General features: G+C 38.3%; 2 protein-coding genes across 2 annotated transcripts in view; one reads left to right on the plus strand and one right to left on the minus strand.

Moving 5' to 3' along the window:
• Nucleotides 1-22,479, plus strand: part of LOC149829648 (exocyst complex component EXO84B-like) — a 78,225-nt gene that overhangs the window by 53,464 nt on the left and 2,282 nt on the right. The window contains exons 5-6 of the mRNA XM_090016057.1: nucleotides 24-212; nucleotides 285-421. Of these exons, the coding sequence (XP_089872183.1) occupies nucleotides 24-212; nucleotides 285-421 (326 nt within the window). The remainder of the gene's footprint in view (nucleotides 1-23; nucleotides 213-284; nucleotides 422-22,479) is intronic.
• Nucleotides 1-22,479, minus strand: part of LOC149829649 (actin-interacting protein 1-2-like) — a 96,322-nt gene that overhangs the window by 6,733 nt on the left and 67,110 nt on the right. The gene's annotated exons all lie outside the window — the stretch shown is intronic.

Raw genomic sequence — 22,479 nt, forward strand, 5'->3', positions numbered from 1 at the left:
TTTCTCTTTGTGTGTGTGTTCAGGAACTTTATCTGAAGCTGAACAGGATGGCAAGTATAGCTGCAGATATGTTTGTTGGCAGGGAAAGATTTGCTACTATTTTACTGATGAGACTTACAGAGACTGTTATTTTATGGCTTTCTGAAGACCAGAGTTTCTGGGAGGATATTTTGGATGGCCCAAAGGCATTGGGACCTCTTGGCCTGAAGCAGGTATGTAATTTGATCGCCATGCCTATTGTATTTTTGAATATTATCTTATTAGCTATTTTTTTTTCAATGCAGTTTTTGTTAGATATGGAGTTTGTAATTAGAATTTCATCCCAAGGGCGCTATTTATCCCGACATTTGCATCAAGTTATCAAGGACATTATATCTAGAGCTATGGCAGCCTTTGCTTCAACTGGGATGGACCCTTACAGGTAAATGCTCTGCAGTTGTAATTAAATTTTGTTGTCCTCCCGGTGTATTTTAAATTTTTTCCCCTTGTTTGGTGTGTTTATGCAATGTCAGAGATTGCTGTGTGGGCAAAATCTTCGCGAGCAAAAATCTCATGATAATTAAGAAGGAAAAGTTTATTTAGTAGAATCTTGGGAAATCCTGGTGTATATATATAAAAATTCACATATAAATATTTGTTTTTATCGGCTATTTGTTGTAAAAAAACTGTGTTATTTTTAAATATTTTTTACTTGACTCCCTGGGGGCAAGGGTTACCCTACGAAGTTTTACGCTGCCAGGACAGCAACTGTAGGCAGGCAAAGCCGAGGTCTTTTATCCTGGCGGTGGTTTCTCCGTGTAAATATCAAAAAGATTATTTTTTACTTATATTTCTTTATAAAAATTAATTTTTATAATTTAATTTATTTTTATTGCCGAGAATTTTTCCAAAATAAGTGAGATTTTAAAAAAAAATTCAATTTGTCACAAGTTTTTGGCTGCTGATATTTTGCTGATTTCAACTTTTGTCACTATGGTTCAAATATTCTTTAAACCAAGGGTTATATATATATATATAGTAGGTGGTAGCTGCCTACCATTGTTCTATCCTACCGCCAGCCTACCAGGCTTTTGAAAGGTTTTTTCCATGTTTTCCTTAAATCTGACTGTACAAATGTGTTCTACACATAGTTACCTATATTGTTTAAGGTAATATCTCAACGGCGGTATTTCTCGGAGATATTTTCAAAAGTTGAAAAATCTTGGGAGTTTAAAAAATATAAAAAATATGAAAAATATGAAAAATAATAAGAAATATAAGAAAAAAATAGTTATTTTTGAAAAATTATAGGGAATATAACTTTGAAATGCTTTTAAAATAAAAAAAAACAAAAATAATAAATTTGGGCTTAAAATATATTAAATAAGTTTTTGTTTTCAAAAATATCGCTATGCAATAATATCGCGATATTTTTGCTCATGGTGATATTTTGAAAATATCACGATATTTAACCTGTAATATTGGCTGACCTAGATTTGCTGATAATATCGTGATTTTTTCAAAATATCGACGATACTGGTGGCACTGGTTCTACATGTTTGATTTTATAAGAATCGACTCTTGGGTCATCCGATCCCGGTACACACGTAGGCTATTATAAGGTTTAAAAATCAATGGTCTAAAATTTACATAAATATTCATGATTTGAAAATCTTGTTTTTTTTTCCAAAAAAACATGATCAAAGTATCGTTTCCTAGCAAATCAACCATGCCGAACGCATCTGCAGGGTCAGATTTGCAAAAAACAACCCGAAAGCCCTGTTCACTCATGGTAGGCTGCTGGTAGGCAGCTATGAATTTTCCTATATATATATGTATGTGTGTGTGTGTATAGTGTATACGATGAAAAAAAAACAGAAAGTCAGAGATAACTTGAAAGAGTAAAATCAGTTACTAAATTTTTTAATAAGATACTAAGAATCCATATTGCTGTCTCTGATGAAGTACTTAATTATCGAATCCTTTTTCAAATACGTAGAGCATTCAAGGACTGTAATTTTCCCATTTAGCAGTATGAACACCTCTGATGTGAGGATCCCTCTCTGAAAAGGATTTCAATTTGCATGATATTCTTGTTCAGCATTTGACTAGTTCTTTTATTATCAAGAAACTGCTGTGTGTGTGTGTAATTCACTGGAGCATGAATGGAAAGCAAGAACATGACCCAACTAGAAGAATCTATAAGCACATTTTAACTCCTATGTTCAAATACTGGAAACAATAGACGTACTACTGTTTAACGGCAAGTCCAGTTGGGGATATTTCTGCCTCAGGTTTACTAGGTCTACTGCATAGTTACTAAAGTGTCTTTAAGGCCTTAGAAATATGTCTCCAAGGAAAGGCACTTCAAAAACATTCACTTACATATATCAAAGCTTTAAGGGAAATACACTTGTAAAAATAGGGAATCATGCTTCCCTATTGTCCAAAACACTTTCCCCTGGTGTTGGAACTTTGTTTCACTTGCTAAAAGAGTTGTACTCCACTTTAAAAGTGTTTCTTCTATAAAACCTGTATACTTGGTGGGTAAAATTTTCCATAGAAAACATGAAGAAAACACATTTAAGTTAAATACTGAAGAACCATTATTTTCATGCCCTTTTGCTCACCACTTTTTCATACTTGCTTCTGCTGCCACATCCATGTCATTTTGCTACTACTTCCTACATGCTTTTTCTACCACTTCTATGTCACTTGCTACTTGCTTCCACTAATGCTTTTTAATGCTTCATAATTCCCTCACCAGCACATCCCTTGAACACATATTTCTCACCTCCCACTGGTGCATATTTCTTTTCGTAACCGTGTTCTTGTTATGGCAACTATTATCTTCTATCATCTTAGGTAAGGTTCATCTGTTTACACAGGAATTGTGTGAAGCTATGGGATTTAGCTGTCATAATATTATTAATTGCTGTTCCAGCCATTTCATTGGTCTTAGAAAACTGATTTATGAAATACACGTTCAACCAATAACTGAAGCTAGCGAATTTATGCAAGAGAAAAGGAGAAACATATTACCAGATCTGATACTAGTAATAAACTTCTTTGGATGGTCTTCAACTTTACCAAGAACATGGCTGGTACCCATAGTCCATGGTAGTGTAACTGTAAACTGTACATTTTCTTTGCTTTGGGTACTTGAAAGGAAGTATTGAATAAAAAGTAGTGCCAGTTAAAGTATTCAGTCTGGGTTTTGGACTAGGTCCAACATGAGAAATGGAGTAATCTGCATGGTTTGATTGAGGTCATGCATGATTTCATGCAAGACTTGGGGTATGTTTGGTTAAGCCTCATGAGATTCGGATCCTCATTCAAATGAGATTCGGAATCTCATTTGACCCCGTAACCAAACAAAAATATTTGTAGCCAAGTGGGATTCTCTCCAACCCGTGAGATTTCGAATCTCATGAGTTTACGTGTGATCTCAAATCATACGATTCGAAATCACGTTGGGTTGACCCTTTGGCCTGCAAACTTTTTGTGAACGTTGGGGCTTCATGCTCCAACATTCATCCACTTCGCCCTTCTTTAGATCAAGGGTAGGTTGGAGACGATGCCAGAGGCACCTCCACCCAGCCTGCTAGGACCGCCAGAAAGTGGCAACCTCGCTGTAAAGTACTTCCTTGCTGAGAATCACTGGTGATGTTACACCTCATCCTGTCATTCAGGCATACAATTTTTTCTTGAACACTGCTACTGTCCGGAACCACCTGACTCACCGGAGGGGTGTAGCAACTCCCTTCGCTGCCAAGAAGGGGCCCAGTGGGGTGGAGCCCCTTTTGATGCTTTGAAGGAGGCACTCCTGCTGCAAGCAGGAGCTCACTGGAGGTGCTAAAGGGGATGAGCCCCTTCACTGGAGGGTTAGGGCAAGCCCATACCTACCGCTGCCAACCTTCACTGAAGGGCCTCAACAGGGTGAGCCTCTCTGGGTGTCCTTTTCCTTTTTGGTGAGATGGGGCTCACAGGCCCCACGACCTGAAAAGAAGTGACTGGACCCGACCTCTGTACCGGATCGGATCCAGATCCAAATATAGTGTTGTAATTCTTTTTGTTATTAAAGGGTATTTTTGTACCCTAAAAGTATGTATTAGTTAAATACTCATACCCTAATACAATGAAAACACGCTGAACACTTTAACGTGTTGTTTTTCTGCAGCCTCTTTCCCATTATCGTGTTTTCTCTTTTCTTGCACAGGTGAACCTGGAGATCATCGTATTTTAACATGGTATCAGAGTAGTGTTAAACTGGGCCTGGGATTGTTTTTCCAGAAGGAATGACCACAGAGAGAAGATGATCTGATTTTTTCCTCAACCCCGATTTCTGCGTCTTCTCCCTCTTTTCTTCTCTGTTTTCAAATCTGGTAAGAACGTCAACATCTTCCTTCCCTTACCGCTTCTTCAGATTTATTTGTGCGTCTCCTTCCTCCTCCTCAGTTTCAGTTCTGAACCAATTTACTTTCTTCTTCAGATCTGAATCTCTAGAGATTCAGAATCAGTTAATCTATTCGAAAACCAAAGGGTCCTCATTTGGGTCTCTTGACGTCATTTTTGAGTCTCTCGACGTGAAGAGACATCGATCAGTTTCTGGCAGTCGACCAGAATCCTATGCTTGCTGAAATTAATGTTTGTGAGTCTTCAGTTTGCATAATCGCTATCTCGAAATACTCGTATTCCTGTCTTTCATGTTTTTTGCCTAATCTGGAACCATTTTCTGTTGATAGTCAGTTTTCTTTACTGCCGATCTGAATATTATACTCTCTGAAATTCATATTTCTGCTATCTCAGTCTGCAATATTCTTTATCATGAAGTATTCATATTCTCGTTTCGTCTTTCTACTTAATCTGGAACTGCGTTAATGTTGATATTCAGTTAGTTGATCAGTTTTTCTTTCTGATCATACCCGAATACAATATATCTGTCATACTACCAAAAAAAAAAAGGGACAGAATATTCGAGTAACTGAGTTTCTTATGAGTTAAAATTTTGGTTCAGAATTTTTTCTTGAAATTTCTCTTTCTTCCCACAATATCTTCCAATGAACTCAACTTTCCCACAGCCAGGCCTCTCCTCTAACTTTCTTAGCCAATTAGTCTCTGAAAAACTGAATAATTCAAATTTCTTGACCTGAAAAAGGCAGATTGTTCCTTTTATAAGGAGCCAGGATCTCTCTGGTCATCTCGATGGATCAGTCTCTCTCCCTCCAGAGTTCACTTCGCAGGAAAAGCAGGACGATAAAGGGGCGCAATCTATTGTTCTTCTAAAAAATCTAGATTATGTTGCTTTGATGAAAAGAGATCAAGCATTAGTGGCATACATCACCTCAACACTCTCACAGGAAGTTCTTGTAGCCATTCCCGATGATTGTTCAGCCAAAGAACTATGGGACAAGCTAGTTCAGACATATTCGCAGATCTCTGAAGCGAGAATCGTGTTTCTCAAGCGAGAATTTCAAATGCTGAAGAGAGATTCGATGTCTATTATGGAGTACTTGAATAAAATGAAAGGGATCACAGATCAGCTGACTATTGTAGGATGTCTCGTCAGTGATAAAGACAAGGTGCAACAGACCTTGAGTGGATTGGGGTCAGACTATCATGTTCTGGTGACGTCCTTGTTGTGTCTCCCAGACCTTCCAAAATTTGAAGATCTTCGTGCAAAGCTTCTGCAGTATGAAATGACCCTGAAAGGGTTTTCTGAGGACACCCATGCGCATTCAGGGACTCAGGATGTGCTGGCCACCAGACTGACCTATGGTAGTGGTAGATGAGAAAATTCTTTTCGAGGAAGGGGAGGACAAGGGAGAAATGCCTTTGGAGGTCGTGGTTTGCTTCCAACGCACAATATACAGGGACAAAGGTGTTAGAAAGTGACTTGGAATACATTGGGTTCAATAATGAACCCATACTTATGCACGTGGAGTGCAAATATACCCATTAAAGGGAAACAACATAAGCACATAATGTGCTAACACATAAAACCCATAAAAAGGAAAAAATATGACATAAAGTCATAAGTTGCATATCATTGAAGAATAATGGAGAAGGGGTAAAAACCCCATTACAATGGAGCATAAGCTCCCTCAAGAATACCAAATACAAAGGGGAAATCCCCTATTTATAAGCATGAAAAGGGACCACCTTGGGGGCTCCCAAAGGGGACGTTGGAGAGCCCCCAACGGTCACATTTGTGACCGTTGGGGGCTCCCAACGTCACTTTTGGGAGGCCCCCAATGTGGTACGAAATTCAAAAATATAAAAAACAAAAATTACAATGCATATTCCAATTGGAATATGCGTAAAATGCTAATTTACAAGAATACCCTTGAGGGTATTTTAGGAAGATAAAATATATATATTTATATATATATAAATATAGATATGTATACATATATATATATGTATACGTATCTTTATATATATATATATAAATATATATATGTACATTTAAGGATCAACATATTTTAACAAAAGGCCCATTCCTACTTGCTTCCTATGCAATAAGAAAGGGCATATTAAAGCAAATTGTTGGTTCTGTGAAAGTATCTTCAACAAAATACTATGATCAAGACCTTAATATTCTTGATAACAAATATGTGCAGACATGCACAATAAGAACACTTGTGCATAAAAGCACAAAATCATAAACTCTCACAAATGCACCAAAGGCATAAAAATAAATATTCGAACTTTATTAGAAGCTTGGGCTTTAACTCAAAGCCATGAGAATACAAGAGGGGAGAGGCCCCTATTTATAACCAAACAAGGAGTCACATAGGGGGCTCCCAAGAGAGTCGTTGGGAGCCCCCAATGGTCACATATGTGACCGTTGGAGGCTCCCCAACGACTCTTTGGGGAGTCTCCCTATGTGGCACAAAATACAAAAAATAAAAAAGAAAGAAAGAAAAAGAAAAAGAAGAAAAATAAAAGAATTAAAAAAGTTACAATCATATTCCAAAATGGAATATGCGTAAAGTAAGTATTTACAGAAATACCCTTTTCGGGTGAACAATGAGACAAAAAAGAAATATATATTTATATATATAATACATATGTATATGTATCTCTCTCTATATATACGAGTATATATATACGAGATTACAAGGTTGATATACATAATTTAACACCCCCCCTCAAACTTAGGGCATGATAACCGAAAGTTTGCCAAGAAGAAAGTTGAATCGAGGTGCACATAAGGCTTTGGTGAAAAAGTCTGCCAACTGATATTCTGAAGTAACATAAGGTAGATCAATGACTTCTTTTGGATAGGCTTCACGAAGATAGTGACAGTCCATTTCAATGTGCTTAGTCCGCTCGTGGAAAATATGATTTTTGGCAATGTAAATTGCACTATTGTTATCACAGCATAGCTTAGTGGGCCCTTCAATAGTGATCTGTGTCTTCAAGCAGCTGATGGATCCATACAATTTCCATGGTAGTAGTTGCCATGACACGATATTCAGCTTCAGTTGATGATATGGACACTTTTTGTTGCTTCTTACATCTCCACGAAATCAGTGAGTCTCCTAAGAACACACAAAAACCAGTGGTGGAGTGACGGTTGTTTGGGTCACCTCCCCAATCAGAGTCAGTGTAAGCAATTAAATTTAAATCAGAAGAAAAAGACAGAAAAACTCCCTTATTTAGAGTATCCTTTATGTATCTTACGACTCGCAAGATGGCACTCATGTGAACGAAGGTTAGTGCATGCTGAAACTGGCTTGCAGTATGGACTGCATGAGAGATATCTGGTATGGTGATACTCAGATACATCAATGAACCAACAAGCTGTCTGTAGGGAGTAGGGTCTGAAAGGAGAACACCATCATCAATCTTCATTTTAGCTCCTACTATAGCAGGAGTTTCACAAACCTTTTCATCTGTAATACCTGATTTGTCAATGATCTCAGAAGCAAGTTTAGTTTGAAATAAAAAATACCCTATATGAGAGTATGTTACTTCAATACCCAAGAAATAAGTCAGAAAACCCAGATCAAACATTTCAAACTTATCTTTCAACATTGATTTTATGCTCTTAACCCCTTTAGAATCACTACCAGTTATGAGCATGTCATCCACATACAACAGTAAGATGACAATACCTGCATTGGATTTTCTAACAAACAAAGCAATATCAGTAAAATAGGATAAAAAATCATTTTCTATCATTACAAAATTAAACCTATCATACCAAGCCTTGGGGGCTTGTTTCAAACCATAAAGTGCTTTTTGAAGGCGAATCACCTTTCTCTTAAGAGTCTCCATTCCAGGAGGAGCATCCATATACACTTATTCAGTTAGATCTCCGTTTAGAAAGACATTCTTAACATCCATTTGATAGATGTTCCATTTGTTGATTGAGACAACAGTTATAAGACATCAGACAGTAACCATCCGAGCTATTGGAGCAAAGGTCTCCTCATAATCAATCACATATTCTTGACTATACCCCTTTGCAACCAGTCGAGCCTTATATCTTTCGAGGGATCCATCACTCTTAGTCTTAACCTTAAATACCCATCTACACCCTATTGTTTTCTTACCTCTAGGAAGGTCTTGAAATTCCCATGTCTTGGCTCTTCTCATAGCTCCGAGTTCATTATCCATGGCGGTTATCCATTTAGGACATTTTCGTGCTTGCTCGAAGTTTCTAGGTTCTATGTAAGAATGAATGCCGCTTAGACAGACTCTATGTTTAGGTGAGAAGAATTCATATGAGATGAACCTAGAAGGAGTGTTTTTATGTCTTTCGGTCCTACGAAGGTTGTCCTCACTTTGAGGAGCAGTCCTACTAGCATCATCATATCTTTCAAGGGCACTTTTGAAGGTGTTTCTATCTCTATGAGTATAGGTGATGGGATCCCTAGGAGGTTCCTCATCGACATGTTGAGGAAAAGGAGAGGACACAGGATTGGTTTCCCTGGTTTCATTATCACTTGAGTCATTCTGATTTGACTCATCATCACTAGTATCATCACTTTCAGTTAACAGATCAAATAAAAAAGAATAATCTACGTTTTCGTCATTAGATTCAAGGTTTTCGAAACCACTAAGATTTTTCAAAAACCTTACATTTCTGGAAACATATAATTTGTCATTTTTAACATCATAACATCGAAAACCTTTTTGGGTTTCGGAATAACTAAGAAAGGCTCAAGGAATGGCCTTTGGGGAAAGTTTGTCGTTTTTATCAGTAAGAACAAAACATTTACATCAAAAAACCCTTAGCCTGCTATAATCAGGTTCTTTCTCATACAAATTTTCAAATGGAGAAATCTTGTTTAAATTTTTTGATGGAAGTCTATTTATAAGATAGACGGACGCGAGGGCTGCATCAGCCCAGAGTGTTTTTGGAATATTTTTTGAAATAAGCAAGGTTCTAGTTGTTTCAATAATATGCCTATGCTTTCGTTCAGCTAACCCATTTTGTTGTGGGGTTTTAGGACAAGATTTTTGATGGAGGATACCATAGCTTTCAAGATAACTCTTGAATTCGTTTGAAAGGTATTCACTACCAGTCAGATCTAAGAATTTTTAAACTTCCATTGAATTGGTTAAAAACCATCATATGAAAAGTTTTAAAAGTGAAAAACACTTCATGTTTATGCTTAAGAAAATATATCCAACAAAATCTAGTGTAATCGTCCATAAAAATCACATAGTATGAGAATCCTCCTTTAGATATCACAGGAGCCGGACCCCATACATCAGAATGAACAATTTCAAAGGGTTTTGTTGTAAACATGGATCTTTGTGAGAAAGGTATACTTTTCATTTTCCCAAGAATGCATTCATTACATACAAAATCCTCTTTACAAAGATGTTTAATAAAAGGCAAATAAGAGATTTTAACAATGTTGGAATGTCCCAGTCTCATGCCACACATGAATATCTTTGTTTTGAGCAACATTACAAATTTGATTTTTGGGAACTTGAAGAAAATCAACATAGTAGAGGTCTCCTTTCCTAGAGCCTTCTCTAATCAATCTCCCGGACCGGCGATCTTGTATCCAACATTTGTTAGAAGAAAATTTTATATCGCAACCATGGTCCGAGAGTTGAGAAAGCTAAAGTAAATTTAAATTTAGTTTTGGTATAGGACGGATTTTTGGAATAAAGAAATCTTGTTTTTCAAAATTACTTATTCCTTTAATTTCAAGAGGTGTTCCATCCGCCGTTGAGACAAAATATGGAAGAGAATTTTTAGAAAACTCGAAAAGAGAACAAGCACTCGGGGTCATGTGAAAGGATGCACCGGAATCTAGAAGCCAAGATGTCTTACCGGGTGGTGAGGAAGTAGACATAGCGGCTCCGGAAATTCCTCATTTGAGAAGGGGTTGTAAAGCTTCTACAATTTTTTGAAGGGAAAGAGACCCATTTGACGATGAAGGTTGTTCTTCCGGTTGAGATGTCATAGCCGTTGCAATCAATTTCTTCCATTTTGGACAAATAGGTTTAATGTGCTCCGGTTCTTTACAAAAATGACATGTAAGCTTGCTATAGTCCCTCTTTGCTCCTTGACCACTTGAGTTTTGATTCTTGAAGTAAGGGGGTTGTAGGTCCTTAAATTGCTCCCCGGTCTTGAGACAACATTAACACCTTCATTTTCTTCATTGTTGAAAGGTCTAGCAAGAATACTTGTGTTGCTCTTGCTTATACCCATCCGAGTCTCTTCCCCACTAAGTTTAGTAATTACATCTTCAAGAGAGGGGGAAGTGAAAGCGGATAAAAGAGAAGATCGGATTTGTTCAAATTCGGGCCTAAGCCCATTCAAAAAGTTGAAAAATCTATCTTCTTCCATTTGTTTATGGCGGAACTCTATGGCTTCACCACTCCACTTAGGTTCGAGCATAGCAAGCTTGTCCCAAATAGAAGAGAACTCGGCAAAATACTCTCTTATAGTCATCTCCTCTTGTTGAAGCGTTAGTTTTTGGAGATAGTACTTATGGGACAAAACCCTAGAGGTGTACATCTTCTCAAGATATTCCCATGCTTGAGAAGCCTTTTTGAACTTGATGATATTTGCATTAATTTTCGTTTCTACGGACGAAAACATCTAAGAGAGGATTTTAAAATTCCTTATTTCCCATTCTTCATGCTTTTTCGTATATTCTTCAAGAGCCTTGGTCCTTTCATCACCTTCAAGAATTTTTATCTCTCCTTTTTCTAGCGAGGTTATCTTGGGTTCTGGTTCGGGAATCAAGCCTTGGACATAGCCCCAAAGTCTTTTTTCTTTGATGTGAGCTTCCATATTTCTGGCCCAAACATGATAGTTGGACCCATTGAGTTTGAACCCAAGAGAGAAATGAGAGTCTTTTTCACCTATTAGAGAGGAAAGATGATGAAAAACAATACGTACCTTAAGGATTTCTCAAGTCTTTCTTGATAAAAGAGGCTTCTAAAATATTGCCCGAAGAAGATGATCCACTCCAAAAAACAATAGCTTGAAGGCACGTTTTTTGAGGCACTAAAAAATGAACAAACGCACAATCCTTCTTCAAACGAGGCTCTGATACCATGTGAAAGTATCTTCAACAAGATACTATGATCAAGACCTTAATATTCTTGATAACAAATATGTGCACACATGTACAATAATTCCATTATTAATATTATTAGTGTTTATGCTCCTCAAGTAGGTTTAGATGATTCCATTAAGCGTCAATTTTGGGAAGATTCAGATGGAGTAGTACAAGGGATATCTTATGGAGAAAGGCTTTTTATCGGCGGTGACCTTAATGGGCATGTAGGCATTAGTAGGGATGGTTTTGAGAGTATCCATGGAGGCTATGGTATAGGAGAAATAAACGAAAGTGGAGAAAGGATTTTAGATTTTGGTTTGTCCTATGATATGATCTTAGCAAACACTTGGTTTAGGAAGAGGGAGTCTCACTTAGTAACATTTAAAAGTGGGGTTAATATGAGTCAGATAGATTTTTTCCTACTTAGAAAGAGAGATAGGGGTTGTTGCATCGATTGTAAGGTTATACCGGGAGAAAGTGTAGCTACACAACATAGTCTTAATTTTAGATCTTAGAATTAGATAATGCCGCAAAAGGGATAGACATAGGATAGATCCTAGAATTAAGTGGTGGGCACTGAAAGGAGCTAAACAAGGAATGTTTGTAGAGCAGGTAGTTAAGGAAGCTGATTGGTATCTCGGGGAGGATTCAGAATCAATGTGGAATAAGATAGCGGGCGGCATGAGAAATGTGGCTAAGGAGGTATTGAGTGAGTCTAAAGGCGGTGCACCGCTAGGTAAGGATACATCGTGGTGGAACGAGGATGTCAAATTAGCTATTAAAGTTAAAAGAGAGTGTTATAGAAATCTAAGAGTCGTGATAAAGAGAATTTGGAGAAGTATATGATAGCAAAGAAGGAAGCTAAAAAAGTAGTTCGGAACGCGAGGGATAAGATATATAAAGAGGTTTATGATAAGTTGGATACCAAAGAAGGCGAGAAGGATATTTATAGGCTTGCAAAGATGAGAGATGCTTGGGAGAGAAAGGTTTAGAATGATTGACAAATCTTTTTAACAAGATTTGGCGGACAAATAAGATGCTTAATGAGTGGAGGAAGAGTACTTTGGTGCCTCTATATAAAAATAAGGGTGATATACAAGATTGCACAAACTATCGTGGTATAAAACTCATGAGTCATACTATGAAACTTTGGGAGAGGGTGATTGAGTCTAGGTTGAAGAAGGTTGTCATGATATCGGAGAATCAATTTGGTTTTATGCCTGGAAGATTAACTATGGAAGCTATACATCTTCTTAGACAACTTATCGAGAGAAATAGATAGAGGAACAAAGATTTGCATATGGTTTTTATTGATTTAGAGAAGGCATACGATAGAGTACCTAGGGACGTTCTCTGGTGGACAATGATGAAGAAAGGTGTTTCTCTCAAGTACATTAAAATAATTAAAGATATGTATGAAGGAGTAGTAACCAATGTCCGCACTTGTGGAGGGGTGACAACCAATTTTCCTATAACGGTTGGGTTCCATCAAGGATCTGCTTTAAGCCCTTTCCTATTTGCTATAGTGATGGATGAGCTTACGAGATCAATTCAAGAAAATGTGCCGTGGTGTATGTTGTTTGTTGATGATATTGTTTTGATTGATGAGTCTAGAGATGGGGTTAATGCTAAGTTAGAATTATGGAGACAGACATTGGAAGCAAGAGGTTTTAAGTTGAGTAAGAGTAAGACAGAATACATGGAATGTCGGTTTAGTAAGCAACAAAGTAATGATGGGAGTGTAGTGAAGCTTGGTGAGCAAGAAATATCGGTGGATGATTGTTTCAAATATTTGGGATCTATCATTCAAAAGTATGGAGAAATTGATGGAGATGTAGATCATAGGATAAAGATTGGGTGAATGAAATGGAAAAGTGCAACTGGAGTGTTGTGCGATCGTAGAATGTCATTGCGGTTGAAGGGAAAGTTTTATAGGACGACTATTAGGCCCGCCTTACTATATGGTACGGAATGTTGGGCTGCCAAGAGACATCATATTCAAAAAATGAGTGTAGCTGAGATGCGTATGCAGAGATGGATGTGTGGAAATACAATAAAAGATAAGATTCGGAACGAGGAGACACGTAAGAAGGTAGGTGTTGCACCCATTGAAAATAAGATGAGAGAGAATCGTTTATGGTGGTTTGGACATATTCGGCGAAGGCCTAATGATGCTCCAGTTAGTGTAAATTTTACCTATGAACAGACGTGTTCTGTTCAGATCGAGAGAGAGAGAGAGAGAGAGAGAGAGAGAGAGAGAGAAGCTTCTGCAATCGGCAGCCTCAATTAACTTGTTAGCTGCAACAATACATCATTAGGTTTAATAGGGTTACAATCATTTTACAATGACGAAGGTGCCCTTCATTAGTTGCACATGTTACATTTAAAATACAAAACAGAACTCGTGAATGGATATGGATCCTTTATCGGATCCATATCCATTCTATATTCTAATACCCTCCCTCAAGTTGTGCATGGGAGTGAACCATGTGCAACTTGTTCTTCAGATTCCAGAAACAGTGTCTGGTAAGACCTTTTGTAAACATATCGGCAACTTGGTCTTCTGAAGGCACATAAACTGGTTCAATCTCTTTGTCTGCTATCTTTTGTCTGATGAAATGTTGATCAATCTCAATATGCTTAGTCCGACTGTGATGGATAGGGTTGAATGCAATTTGTATAGCACTTCTATTATCACACATAAGTGTCAAATTTGAGATATCCTCTCCCATCTCTGCAAGTAGATGCCTAATCCAGGTCACCTCTGCTGTGGCAGCTGCCATAGATCTATACTCTGCCTCTGTGCTAGATCTTGCTACAGCCTTCTGTTTTCTGCTACTCCATGAGACAAGATTTCTCCTAATGAAAACGCAATATCCTGAAACAGACCTTCTCTCATCTGGATCCCCTGCCCAGTCTGCATCTGTATAGGCCAGTATGTCATGTTTTGGTGTCTTCCATGAAGATTGAATATATATGAGTCCATCACCCACCGTTCCTTTTAGATAGCGAAGGATGCGTTTGACAGCATCCATGTGACCAGTTTTTGGTTCATGCATGAATTGAGACACTTGATTAACAGAGTATACAATGTCTGGTCGAGTAAAAGGTATTGCAACATACCCACTAAACTGCGATATTTAACTGCATCAGGATATAACTCACCATCACAAATACTGAGCTTTTGGTTGACAACACTGGGTGTGGGTAGAGGTTTACAATCTGTCATTCCTGCTTTAGCCAGAAGATCAAGAGTGTATTTGTGTTGAGTTAATGACATTTTTTCATCTTGTCTGTCCACCTCTACACCAAGAAAATATCTCAGTTCCCCAAGGTCTTTCATTTTGAACCGCATACTCAACAAAGCTTTAATTTGTTGAATGTGGTCTGGAGCATTACCAATGATCACAATATCATCAACATATATGAGTAAGAAAACCACAGTGGTACTATTCCTGTATATAAACAGAGAATGGTCAAGTTGGGAACGAAAGAAACCATGTTTCTGAATTTCTAAGGAAAAGCTTTCAAACCATGACCTAGAAGCTTGCTTCAACCCATACAAAACTCTGGTTAATTTGCATACATATTCTTTTGTGTCTCCCTCTGCATAACCTTGAGGTTGCTCCATGTAAACCTCTTCCTTTAAGTCCCCATGAAGAAATGCATTCTTAACATCAAGCTGACTAAGGGTCCAACCTTGTTCAATTGCCAAACCAAGAATAATGCGAATAGTTCCCATTTTTACCACTGGGCTAAATGTCTCGTCATAATCCTGACCATATTCTTGAGTGAAACCCTTGGCAACAAGACGTGCCTTGTACCATTCAATACTACCATCCGGTTTATATTTAATTTTATATACCCATTTGCATCCAACGACATTTTTATCTGAAGGACGGCCAACTATCTCCCATGTTTGACACTCGTGAAGTGCTTCAATCTCCTCATTCATCGCTTCAATCCATTTGTTGGATTGGATAGCTTGATGAAAACCAAGTGGTTTATCGTGTTTTTCAATCTTGGATAGGAAAATTTGAAAGTCCATAGAAAAGTTGTCATAACTAACCCATTTTTCAATGGGATGCCTTATCCTGCCTGATCTTCTCGGTGCTTCTCTGTTATTGGACGATGCAATGTGTTCTTCAACAGGTTCATTTGTTCGCTCTTTGGGTCTCCTGGTATACACATTACCTTTGTATCTCAGACATTCTGTTTGTGATGCATCATCCGAAACCGTCTCCCCATGTATGCTTTCAGGGGTTAAAGTAGTATGTTCGGCAGTTTGTGAAATAAGTTCTGCACTAAGCCATGGGTCATACCAATCAGCAACTGCACCAATATGTTCACGATTGGCGTCTGCTTCTTTTCCCAGAAAACTATTTTCATCAAAAACAACATTTCTGGAAATTCTTATCTTCTTGTTGACGGGATCATAGCACCTGTAACCCTTGTATTCATCTGCATAACCTACAAATTGGCAAATAGAGGCTTTGTCCTGGAACTTAGTCCTCATGGATTTGTCAATATGTACATAACATGTGCATCCAAAAACTCGTAACTCATTATAATCGGGATGTGCCCCAAAGAGAACATCATAGGGAGATTGATTTTCAAGAATGGGCATAGGAAGGCGATTTATCACATGAGTGGCAGTGTGAAAAGCTTCAGTCCAAAGACTAATGGGTAAGTTACTCCCATGTATCATACTCATTGCGCTTTCCACAATATGTCTGTGTTTACGTTCAGCAATTCCATTTTGTTGTGGAGTGTACGGGCAAGAAACTCTACGATGCATCCCATTATTTTGGAGAAAATCAAAAAATTCTTTGGAGGAATACTCACCACCTCCATCACATTGGAGAATTTGAATATTTTGAGAGAATTGATTTTTAACATAGGCATGAAAGTGACGGAAAATGAGAAAAACCTCTGATTTGTGTTTCATGAAAAATATCCAGGTAAAACGAGAGAAACTGTCAATGAAGGATACATAATATTTACTTCCAGAAGAAGAAGAATTGGGGGCTGTGCCCCAAACATCTGAACATATTATTTCAAAGGGCATGGAGGCTCTTTTATTTATTTGATGAAAAGGAAGTACATGACTTTTGCAAACCTGACAACTAGGACATATTTTATCCTTCACTGAAGGTGAAACAGACTCTGAAAGAAAACCATTTGACACTAACTTTTCAATAAAGACTTGACTACAATGACCAAGACGAGAATGCCAGAGATCTGACTTATTGCATTTGGATGTACTTAGGATGCTTTTAGAGACGAGATCAGACTTGAGCTTCATAATACTGGAGGCTGGATCTTCATTAAAGACATACATGTCTCCACGTCGCTCTCCCTTAGCGAACATCTCCTTCGTTTGAAGATCCTTGACAAAGACAAAAGTAGGAGTAAATTCTACAGATGAATTGGTAGAATCAACAAGTTTAGAGACAAAGACAATATTTTTCTTTATATTTGGTGCATGAACAACATCAGATAAAGGGATAGATGACTCAGACAAAGGAATGAGGACGTTGCCTATGTTTGAAATAGGGTGGTGAGTCCCATCTCCAGTTACAATGTTAGATTTTCCAAAATATGGAGTCAAAGTAGAGAACTTACCTGCATTGCCAGTCACATGGGTTGCTGCCCCAGAGTCAACATACCATATTCCATCATCATTTTGCTTCAGATTCAAGTTGGCCATTGCAGATAGTAGAAGATCCTTAGCATCATCACTGACCCGAAATGTACCTGCAGTTCCTGATGTACCAACATTTCTAGTGTTTTGCATTCTATTCCGATTTTGTGGGTTGAACCAGCAGTTAGCTTTGATGTGACCTCGTTTGTTACATTGGTAGCATGTGGGAACATTCCTTGAAAAACTAGCAGTGGAATTTGGTGGTGTAGGTAGTAACCCACGTCCACCCTGGATTGGATTTCCCTTGCCTCTGCCCCGTCCTCCTCGTGCACGATCAGCTATCACCCCTGTGGCAAGAACCGCATGCGTAGATGATTGTCCCGTTGAAGCTTCAGACATGCTTTTCAGTGTCATCTCATACTGAAAGAGTTTGGCGCGTAATTCCTCAAAACTGAGCAACGTAGGCAAGCACAATAAGGATGTAACAAGAACATGATATTCTGAACCCAGTGCATTTAGTGTCTGTTGCACCTTTTCTTTATCTGATACTGGATACCCAACCATAGCTAATTGATCTGTGATGCTTTTGACTTGATTCAAGAATTCAATAATGCTCATTGTACCCTTTTTTAACATTTGAAATTCGCGTTTAAGAAACAATACTTTAGCCTCTGATATCTGAGAGTAGGTCTGAGCTAAAGCCTCCCACAAAACTTTAGATGTGCAATCATCAGGAATGAAAATCAGGACTTCTTGTGACAATGTGGAAGTGATGTACGCGACGAGGGCCTGATCGCGCTTCATCCAAGCAACAAATGCAGGGTTGTGAATAATCTTCGGCAATCCTCCATCATCTTTGTCTTCAGTTGTGAAAAATTCTAGAGGCATTGGAGTGGATCCATCCAAGTGGCCTGAAAGATCTTGGCTCCGAATAAAAGGAGCGATCTGCCTTTTCCAAGTCAGATAGTTGTTGGTGGCTAGCTTTTCTGAAACTAATTGCCCCAGGAAACTGGAAGAGAGACCCGAATTGACGGAAGAGTCCATTTGAAGATTTGTTGACAGGAATGGAAACGAAAAACACTAGTGGCTGAAGCTGGCCTGTTTTATCATAAACTGACAGTTATGACAGAATATGTTGGGACAGGCGTGGCAACAGTAACGACAATCAGATCTTGGCAAGTGAGAGTGAAATCAGATCACTAACGTGACATATAGAAGCAAAGAAAATTTTTGGGCAAGAAACAGAAATGAAAGAATGTTTTAGAATAGGCGTGACGACAAAATCCAGATTAACACTAATGTGAATCTGGTTTCTTTCGTAGGAGAGTGGAACCAGATTCACTCTGGAAGGGACTTGGGTTTATGAAACTAAAGGTGAACTCGACTTTTGCAGGAAAGGGAATCTAGCAATTCCAAAACAGCTGTGACAGAATTCCAAAACAGCTGAAGATAAAAAGTAAGAAGAATCCAGCAAAAAATGGGGACAGGAAGAAAATAAAAGACAACAAAGATATTTTCAAAAGAATATCAAGAATTGCAAAACAGCTGAAGATAGAGAATAAGAAGAATACCAGAAAATGGGGACAGGATGGAAGTAAAAACAGCAAAGAGACCTGTTGGCAGCAAGGAGAAGTAGACTTTTACATCGACTGGGCAAGCCTGTCACGCAGCAGAAGTTTCGTGGCTCGTTGACGGTAAGAACTTGATCTTCACGTCGACTGAGCAGAACCCTTCACGCCCAGAGGAAAAATCTGTCACACAGCAGAAGTTTCGTGGCTCGTTGACGGTAAGGAGAACTCGATCTTCACGTCAACTGAGCAGAACCCTTCACGCCCAGAGGATCCTCTGCTCTGATACCATGTAAATTTTACCTATGAACAGACGTGTTCTGTTCAGATCGAGAGAGAGAGAGAGGGAGAGAGAGCGAGAGAGAGAGAGAGAGAGAGAGAGAGAGAGAGAAGCTTCTGCAATCGACAGCCTCAATTAACTTGTTAGCTGCAGCAATACATCATTAGGTTTAATAGGGTTACAATCATTTTACAATGACGAAGGTGCCCTTCATTAGTTGCACATGTTACATTTAAAATACAAAACAGAACTCGTGAATAGATATGGATCCTTTATCGGATCCATATCCATTCTATATTCTAATAGTTAGAAGGATGGAGAAATGGGAAAATATATTAGTTAAAAGAGGTTGGGGTAGGCCTAGGAAGACATGGATGGAGGTGATAGGAAAGGATATGAATGCTTTGAACCTCACCAAGGACATGGCATTGGATAGAAATGATTGGAGGAGAAGGATTCATGTGGAAGACCCATAATGATTTTCTTTTTTGGTTGATATCGCCGACCCCAATTATTTTGGGATGAAGGCGTAGTTGTTGTTGTATGCACAATAAGAACACTTGTGCATAAAAGCACAAAATCATAAACTCTCACAAATGCACCAAAGGCATAAAAATAAATATTTGAACTTTATTAGGAGCTTGGGCTTTGACTCAAAGCCATGAGAATACAAGAGGGGAGAGGCCCCTATTTATAACCAAACAAGGAGCCACATAGGGGACTCCCAAGAGAGTCGTCCCAACAGTCATATATGTGACCGTTGGAGGCTCCCCAATGACTCTTTGGGGAGCCTCCATATGTGGCACAAAATACAAAAAATAAAAAAGAAAGAAAGAAAAAGAAAAAGAAGAAAAATAAAAGAATTAAAAAAGTAACAATCATATTCCAAAATGGAATATGCGTAAAATAAGTATTTATAGAATTACCCTTTTCGGGTGAACAATGAGACAAAAAATAAATATATATGTATATGTATATGTATCTCTCTCTCTCTATATATATGAGTATATATATATACGAGATTACAAGGTTGATATACATAATTTAATAGGTTCAACCCTCAAAATAAGGGAAAAACCCTACAAGCAGAGGCTAAGAGGGATGGAGAAGTAAAGGAGTTTCTATTGGCAGCCTTGGCATGCTTGAACATGAAACAAAATGATAAAGGTATTTGGTATGTTGACTCCGGAGCTGCGACCCACGTTTCGGGTGATGCGGGTAAGCTCTTGAATCTTACTCCTTATGTTGGAAAAAATAGCATAGTCACAGGAGATGGTTCTCATCACTCCATCTCACATATTAGAAATGCCATTATACCTATGTCCAAATCGTCTCTTAATCTTTCAAATGTTATTCATGCTCCTAATATTCAGAAGAATATTGTTTCTGTCTCAAAACTTGTTGATGATGTTAATGCCTCAGTTGAATTTACTCCCTCTTCTGTTTATGTCAAGGATCTTTGCACGAGGGAGACATTCGCTGAGGGAAAGAGATGTGGTAACATGTACATCTTCCAAGAAGATCCCTCATTCTCACTTTATTCTGCCTGTTCATCCTTGAAGCCTCATCAGCATCCATCTTTTGTTTCTTCCGATTATGTGTTTGCCATTTCTGAATGTAATAAGCCAACTCTTTGGCATAGTCGTTTGGGTAATTGTGGTCGTCATTTTATTGAAAAACTTGTCTTGAATAATTTCATTCCCAGGTCCAGTCTGAGTCCAAAAGTCAGTGATACAAAGTGTCCTAATTGTCACTTATGTAAGAGTCGTGTTTTGCCTTTCAATTCAATCAATAAGAGAGCTTCAATGCCCTTTGAGGTCATATGTTCTGATGTCAGGGGTCCTGCCTCAATTGCTTCTGTTTCTGATAGTAAATATTACCGTATTTTCATTGATAGCTATTCACGCTATACTTGGATATTTTTTATGAAACACAAGTAAGAAGTTTTTGGATTGTTCCAAAAATTTCACTCATTTGTCAGAAATCATTTCTCTACAATCATTCTAAATTTCTAATGTGATGAAGGAGGTGAATTCTCTTCTAACGATTTTGTTAGTTTCCTTCAGCATAATGAGATAAAGAGAAGAGTGTCTTGCCCACATACACCTCAACAAAATGGGATTGCTGAGAGGAAGCATCGACATATTGTTGAGAGTGCAATGAGCATGATGCATGAAAGTAATTTCCCTATCACCCTATGGACATAAGCTTTTCACTCCACAGTCTATGTGATAAATCGGCTGCCCATGACCATTTTAGAAAACAAGTCACCATTTTTCTTCTTATTTGGCGTTCATCCCGACTATCATGAATTACGTGCATTTGGATTAGTTTGCTATGTTCACATCAATGGTTCATTGAGACATATGTTTCAGGACAAAACCTTAAAGTGCAGGTTCTTGGGATATGCTGAAGACTACAAGGGATATAGGTGCTATGATCCATTAAGCAAACATGTCAAAATATCAAGAAATGTCGTGTTTGACGAGATGAATTTTGACAATCAACCTGCTAATCCAAACCTTCATGTTGCTACTCCAAGTCCCAGTGTTGAGGTGTACTATCCATGGTTAAATTCAGAACTCTTCTCCAATACTAGGGATGATTGTCCTACAGGTTGCAGTTTGGGAATCAACAGATGACTCTCAACCAGAAGAGGTTACTACACAAAACTTGGAGCCAGTAAGGTATAAGGGTATTGTCTACACCCGGTGTGAGAAAGGCCCCTCATCCATCCCTGGCACAGATGTTGGTCCTTCTACTTCCGCTCCACAGATGTTGGATGTCAGGAGATCCACCCGGACCCGACATCCGCTTGACAGGTGGGTAAGCTATAAAAAATTTTCTTTGGATTTTCAACTGTTCCTAACGTCCATAAATAAAGAAGATGAGCCTCTCACATTCTATCAAGCTACGAGTTTTGGAAGATGGATCGAAACGATGAATGAAGAAATGGAAGCCTTATATGAATGTCGTACATGGGAAGTTGTGCCTAGACCACTAAATATAAATGTGGTTGGGTCAAAGTGGGTGTGCAAGATAAAATATAAACCAGATGGGAGCATTGAAAGGTATAAAGCTAGACTTGTAGCTAAAGGGTTCACACAAAAACAAGGACATGACTTTGATGAAACTTTCAGTCCTGTTGTTAAGACGAGGACCATTCGTATTGTCCTGAGTCTAGCCATTGAACATGGATGGACATTGAGCCAACTAGATGTAAAAAATGCCTTTTTACATGGTGACCTAAAAGAGGATGTTTATATAGAGAAACCCACTGGGTACGCAGAACAAGATGCCAATCAGTATGTATGCAAGTTGAAAAGAGCACTCTATGGATTGAAACAAGCTTCTCAGTCATGCTTCAAGAGTTTTTCACTGGAAATACAGAAGCACGGTTTCTCTCAGTCTCTTCTAGATCACTTATTATTCATTCACAATGAACGAGATGTTACCACTCTTCTA

Source organism: Nuphar pumila, chromosome 8 (genome assembly GCF_984573655.1).
Source record: "Nuphar pumila chromosome 8, dmNupPumi1.hap1.1, whole genome shotgun sequence".
NCBI classification, from domain to species: domain Eukaryota; kingdom Viridiplantae; phylum Streptophyta; class Magnoliopsida; order Nymphaeales; family Nymphaeaceae; genus Nuphar; species Nuphar pumila.